We start from the raw sequence: 6,780 nt of genomic DNA on the forward strand, positions 1-6,780 counted from the left end.
TCCCAGCAAACTCGATCAAAAGCACGAATGCAACGAACAACCAGTGCAATCACGAACTGTCTGATCCTCGAACTCAATGAAGTAAGACTCGATCCTCGACCCTCGAACAATAACACTCGACACTGCCACTCGGTTACCTTGGTATTCTCGGTGTGAAAATCCGGAACCAGCCCTTAATAGAGCAATCTATCTACTTACCCTTGCTTGTTGGGAAGGAGTGAATTCCGTCTTGTGTAGCCTGAGTTTCCAACTACCCAATCAGACGAATCCCCAAGTGATAGGTTTGAGTTAGTGATCTAGCCACTCGCACCCATCCAAATCAAAGAACCACCCTCATAAGCAGGAGTTTCCAACTCACTCAGGATTAAGGTCATGTGACCTATGGTCATCCTAATGAAATGAAAGTCTTTGTCATGAACGACGTTATATAATGAGACTAAAATTTTTGTGGTTCGATCTTATACATACTCCTTTGTATAGGATACCTCTGCTCGCATGTCTCTGCATGAATGATCAGGATCAAACCATGTGTAGCACTTTACAACACTTGTAATATCTACAAAGGAGACATATCTGTAGTATCATCAGGATAAGGTTTCCCTCCTTTATTCATATACTACAGACCATTTAAGTTATAACTTAAGGCATGATCCACGTGTATATCTCAACATGCATGCTTAAGTTACAACGATAATCAGGGATCTTAGTTTATTGGTTTGTGGTTAATGAGACTAAAATATCTCATATTTAATAGACAATAGTGAAGAAAACATCTCATATTATTAAATCACAAATGTTTGTACATCCACATGTTTATAAACTACAGAACCCACGAGATTTAGGACATCAATCTCCAATAATTTCTATTTTGAAGGGACTAAAGAGATCATCCCCTACTAGACTTAAAATAACTCTACAATCGATACCACATCCAATTTTTTCTTATACACAAATGCAATTCTCTTCTTCTTGACAGCCATGTGAAGTATAATACATGATCATTCCTTATTAGAGAGATGATAATACAAAATCAATGGAAACCACCACATAGACAAAAGGTAAGAATTGGACTCAAATACCATTTCAGCTAGTTTAGTTTACATAACTAACTTTATCTTGTAACGGTCAGATGGTATGTGTTATAAATACCACTAATCAGAATACGAAAAAAAAAAAGTAAAATCATTATACTTCCTATTTTTTTGTAAATAACAATTGCTGTAAGAAGTGAGAAAGAAAGTGAATCTTCTAATAGATGTAGGCTTATTGGGCGAACCACGTAACTCTGCGTGTTTCTTCTTCTTCTCTACATCTTCTTCTTTCAATCTTCGTCTATCTCTTTACAAATCAATGAAAATGTGATCTTGTTATCAAATCATGACGTTTTCAGAGTATCGAGTTACAACGAGACCCAAATTTCTCCTATCGAGTAGCATCGAGTCAAGAGTTTCCATCTTTTGCTTTGAGTAAAGATTAATACTCATCGAATAGAATCGAGTAACGATCAACACTTGTCGAGTTCCATCAAGCGAAGAATAGAAACTCATCGAGGATAGAAAGAAATTTTCATTGAGTAACGAGCAGAAACTTATTGAGTAACGAGTATCTACACATCTAGGATTTAACATAGCCCTCCTCAGCCATTTTTTCATCTCTCCTCAACCATTTCTTCATCACCTCAGGATTTATCATGATTAATTGGGCCTAGAAAAGATTGTATAACCCAACACAAAATCAATCAAAAACCACAACAAAACTAAATAGACTTAATCATAAACATACAATTATCGATAAAATCAAAGTAATCCATGATTACCAAAGTAAATCAGAAGTAGAGCCATTTCAGTGATTACCTCTTTTGTCAAAAATTCTCCTTGTTATTCGAAACCAAATCCTTATTTAGTTGGTCTCAAATCTTCTAATCCTCAAATCCTCCTTGCTAGTTGATCAAGTCAAGATGATAAGCATCTCCAAGACTAAAATCATGAGTGAACAATGAAAACAATATGGATGAAGTTGCAAAATATAAAAGAAGAATCAGTTCTTCTGGCTACAGTTCATGATTACCAAACATTCCTTATGCATTGTTCTTTACGACTAGTGCTTGTGGCTACTTGGGTTATTTACAATATCCTAAGCTCATGAACCAAGGGTTGATCCCACTCAGAGGTATGATTTCAATTGAGTCCCTACGCTTTAGGATTTAATGATTCAAACATATCCTTCAAGACGGTATCTCTTTTAAGTTTACCAATTTTTAGTCGAATCCTAATTCATATTATATACTTGTCGAGGATCTCACATTACAACAATCATGGGACGTCAAGATCTTATTAAGATATATAGGATACTTCTTTCACTGCCAATTAATTTTGAGATGGAACAAATTTTATCCCACGTTTTCTAATAACAATAATCAGTTTAGATTTCATGATTTCTCATACTATATTAGAAAAATTGGGAGTTTCATTCTTATACCATATGAAGTGTCTTCATCTTTCTCCTATGAAACCCTCAATATACTTTTAAATTTTGTAATAATTCATTTGTGGATAACTATAATGTGTAACTAAATTAGGTCCCAATACTTTTTTTTTTTTTTTTTGAGGGATAGATTTTCAATTGTGAAATATATTATTAAGATTTTAATGAGATTTCTTATGTACGTAATATGTATAGTTGGACAAACTAATTATTGGTTGAACAGTTTTTATAAACTACAAACAATCCATTGTTAGATAATAAAAATTGACATTTAATTTTAATGGACTTTTTCATGATATGGATGTAATTATAACAGTTTTTAAAATACAAAGATTAAATTGTTACAACTTAGCATACCATTTACTAAACACAAAGATTGATAGTTCGATTCTAGCTCTTGGAATTATTGAACTAAACAAATAATACTAATCTTGTACACATTAAAATTTAAGGGCTAGATTGCTACAAAACTCAAAAGTACAATCACTAAAATCCTCTTTGGTAACAATTTTATTATTAGTTTTCTATTTCTTGAAATGTATGTTTGTATTCTCTAAGTATTTCAATAACGGTTTTCACGTACTACTTAAAAGAACATTTAAACTCGTAGTTAATTTCTAAAAAAAAAGCAAGTTATTGGAAACTACTTAGGTCGTTTTAATTTTTACAACTTCACATGGTTTTGGAAATATTTGTAGAAAGGTGAGAGCAAACATATAAACTTATATGTAGAAGAAGCATTATTTAAGTTTAATTTTTAAAAATCAGAAACAAAAAATATAGATACTAAACTGGACTTAAATTTGTTGAACGTTGAACATGTTTTAATTAGATAAGTTATAAATGAATTAAAAGATGTAAGTTAATTAGGTATATTAATTGATGAAAGTTGGTAAGGTCATGTCTTGGAGAGGAGTAAGATACACTAGTAAATTAAATATACGACTTTAAAGGTTCTTTTATGTGTTTAATTAAGGTGAGAGTTATAAATTTAGACTTGTCCATGATAATCCTATAAATAGAATTGATATTTTGTATTGAAATGGCAACCACGATGTGTAGAGAAGAGCACCCAAAGGGAGTTCAATTAAAAGTGTGAACCAAATTTGAAGAATCTTTCAAATAAAAGTGATTTTGTTTCCTATCAAATATCTTTTGTTGGTTATTTATTTATGAGTTTCCACCACACGCATCAGAAAAAATTATCACAAGCCAAAGTTGAAGACCTTGTTACTTCTATGGGGATGGAAGACAAAAAAAATTATTAAATTTAAAATTTTCAATTAATTTAGGGTTTAATCTTATTTATTGGTTCACAGATTCAAGCTATTTGACAGATGGATATCTAGAAAGAACTATAGAATGGATCGAGGGAATGAAGAATATACGTTTGAGGGATATTCCTACTTTTATTAGAACAACAGATCCAAATGATATCATGCTAAATTTTATTCTTCAGAAGATAAAACAATGTAGAGAAGCTTCTGCAATTATATTGACACATTCGATACACTTGAAGAGCACGTATTAAAGGCTCTCTCTTTCATCAATTCTCTTATTTACACAATTGGTCCCCTTCACTTACCTGTCAAGCAAATTGAAGATGAGAAACAAAGAGCAATAGGGTCTAATCTTTGGGTGGAGGATTTTGAATGCATTGAATGGTTGAATTCAAAGGAACCAAATTCTGTGGTTAATGTAAACTTTGGTAGTATCACAGTTATGACATCACATCAATTAATTGAGTTTGCTTGGGGATTAGCAAATAGCAAGAAGCCATTTCTATGGATTACTAGGCCTGATTTAGTTGTGGGAGATTCAGCCATTTTGCCACATGAATTTGTAACACAAACCAAAGATAGAAGCTTGATAGCAAGTTGGTGTTGTCAAGAACAAGTGTTGAACCATTCTTCAATTGGAGGGTTTTTAACACATAGTGGATGGAATTCAACACTTGAAAGTATATGTGCTGGAGTTCCAATGATTTCATGGCCTTTCTTTGCTGAACAACAAACAAACTGTCATTATTGTTGCAGTGAGTGGGGGATTGGAATGGAAATTGATAACAATGTGAAAAGAAATGAAGTTGAGAAGCTTGTGAGAGAGTTAATGGATGGAGAAAAGGGTAAGCAAATGAAGGAGAATGTTATGAATTTGAAGAGTAAAGCTGAAGAAGCATATGAAGTTGGTGGTTTTGCTTGGAAACAACTGGATAAATTGATTAAGGAAGTTCTTCTATCAAAAGTGATGTGATTTCATTGTACCATTCTAAATTAATAAATGGGTTCTAGGTTGTTTCCTTGTAACTTGCTGTATTTACATAAATATATAGATACTTTAGTTAAATGGTTTATATTTCAAGACTTTATGAATGTATCAGAACTTTTCATGATCTATATTATTAAGGAACCTCTGTAGTACCTTGGGACAAACCACATATCATTAGATTCTGTATTTTAATATCATATCTGGTTATCTTGTTATATCTTCTATACTTATTGTATTATTTTGTGCGCACCCTATTATAAATTGGTCACAATGTGTCACAGAATTTTTATTGAGCAATTGAGAGATTAAACTCAAATACCTTAGATTTATTTTGGTATTAAAGTGTCAAATCCTAGTAGCGCAATGGAATCTACTGTCAAATTTTCCTCCTTATCTTTAGAGATGCTTGCTAACAACAACATTTTCTGTTAATTTTAAACTTAAACTTGGATTCAATACTTCACTTACACATTTTGACAATTATACAATTATTAGAATACCATGTTTAGTTACATTTTGCAACAAACTAATGGGTAGGGATGGTAGCTTCGTATCATTTGAATCTTATTGAAACTCAGAAGCAACTTGGTGGAGAATATAAAAAGTAAAGGATGAGCTAGAAAGCTAATGAGTGGTAGCTTATAGGAAAATAAGTTTTAGATAACCATTTCATATCATAAGTCATAATCTATAAATATGTAAACGTTTCGTATGATAATAATATCTGAATAGAAGATCATCAATCCGTATAAATCTAAATTCTAGAAAAACAAATTTATAAACAATATCTCGAGTTTATAAATCATTCAAATCAATAATATTCCAAACACTAGCTCAGTAAACTATATAAAGCATAAATACATATAAATCTCAGGAAATAGGTATAATCATCACCAAACCTTTACCTGAAGAACCTTGTCGGTGAAGAGTATTCCTAATACACATAGCATAAACATCACTCCTCATACATGTATATAGAGCTACCCCTAAAAGAACTAAGCACCCCAACACATGACCCAAAGACTATATGTATAGTACGGTGGGTCCCAAAGACATACATCATATCGCCTTATCATAGGTTCAGGTTCCTCCGTTACTCTGGCTTCTTTTAGTCCCGAAAATCTCTTGCTGACTTTGATGGCGCTACTGAAACGCATTCACGCAACATATGGGCAAGGTCACCACACGTACACAGATCTAGTAATTTGAAAACCCTTTTTCATTTCAAATTACCACAAATATCTCATTTTATCATAAAACATATCATGAATTATCTCATTTACTTTAAAGTACCATAAATCTCGTCGTTTAGAAATTAGCTTGTAACATAGTTCTCATGCTTTTCAAAACATAAAACATTTCTTATTTAAGAAAACATTAAAACATTTGTCAAAATCATACCTAAATCTCATAGTAGTTTTTTACATTATCCAATATCATCGAGGAACTCCATAATGTTTAATTAATAAATTATTTAGTATACTATTATAGAAATATCATCAATAGAATTATAAGTATATGATTATTTTTTAAATTGAAGTATGTCACAAATATACTCGGATAGATTTAGATTGAGCATGCAAAATTCCCTTCCATTTATTGTCTATCACTAGCCAAAATTCTGATAGAATTTTATGGGATATTTGTAATAGATAGAAATAATTGGAAAAATCTAAAAATATATTATCTGTTTAACATTTTTGTAAATATAGAAGTGTTGACTAGTCAATTTTTAAATTTTTTATAATTTTCAGTTTCACCATCTCCTATCGCACACCTGAAATATTTCTGTATTTGTGTACCGTCATATTTCTTATTGATAATAACAATTGTTAGTGATATTAGAGGTAGAACTTAGATAGATATCGAACATATTCATGGATTAATGATATCGATTATCGAATTCAGATAATATTAGTGATAGAAGTCTATTAGTGATAAAAGTCTATTACCGATAAACATGATAAAAGTTTCTCAATAATAGTCATTGAAAGATTTGAGTGTTAATCTTTCAAAATCGATAGTCAC

At 31.4% G+C, this 6,780-nt stretch overlaps 1 protein-coding gene across 1 annotated transcript; it reads left to right on the forward strand.

Annotated features, from left to right (window-relative positions):
• Positions 1-2,075: 2,075 nt before the first annotated feature.
• LOC120078185 (7-deoxyloganetin glucosyltransferase-like) lies at positions 2,076-4,969 on the forward strand. The gene is given in 3 exon segments (XM_039032411.1): positions 2,076-2,169; positions 3,804-3,980; positions 3,983-4,969. Coding segments are annotated over 3 exon segments (960 nt in total). The 5' UTR covers positions 2,076-2,141; the 3' UTR covers positions 4,738-4,969.
• Positions 4,970-6,780: the final 1,811 nt, after the last annotated feature.

This window comes from Benincasa hispida, chromosome 5 (genome assembly GCF_009727055.1).
Source record: "Benincasa hispida cultivar B227 chromosome 5, ASM972705v1, whole genome shotgun sequence".
Lineage (NCBI taxonomy): Eukaryota > Viridiplantae > Streptophyta > Magnoliopsida > Cucurbitales > Cucurbitaceae > Benincasa > Benincasa hispida.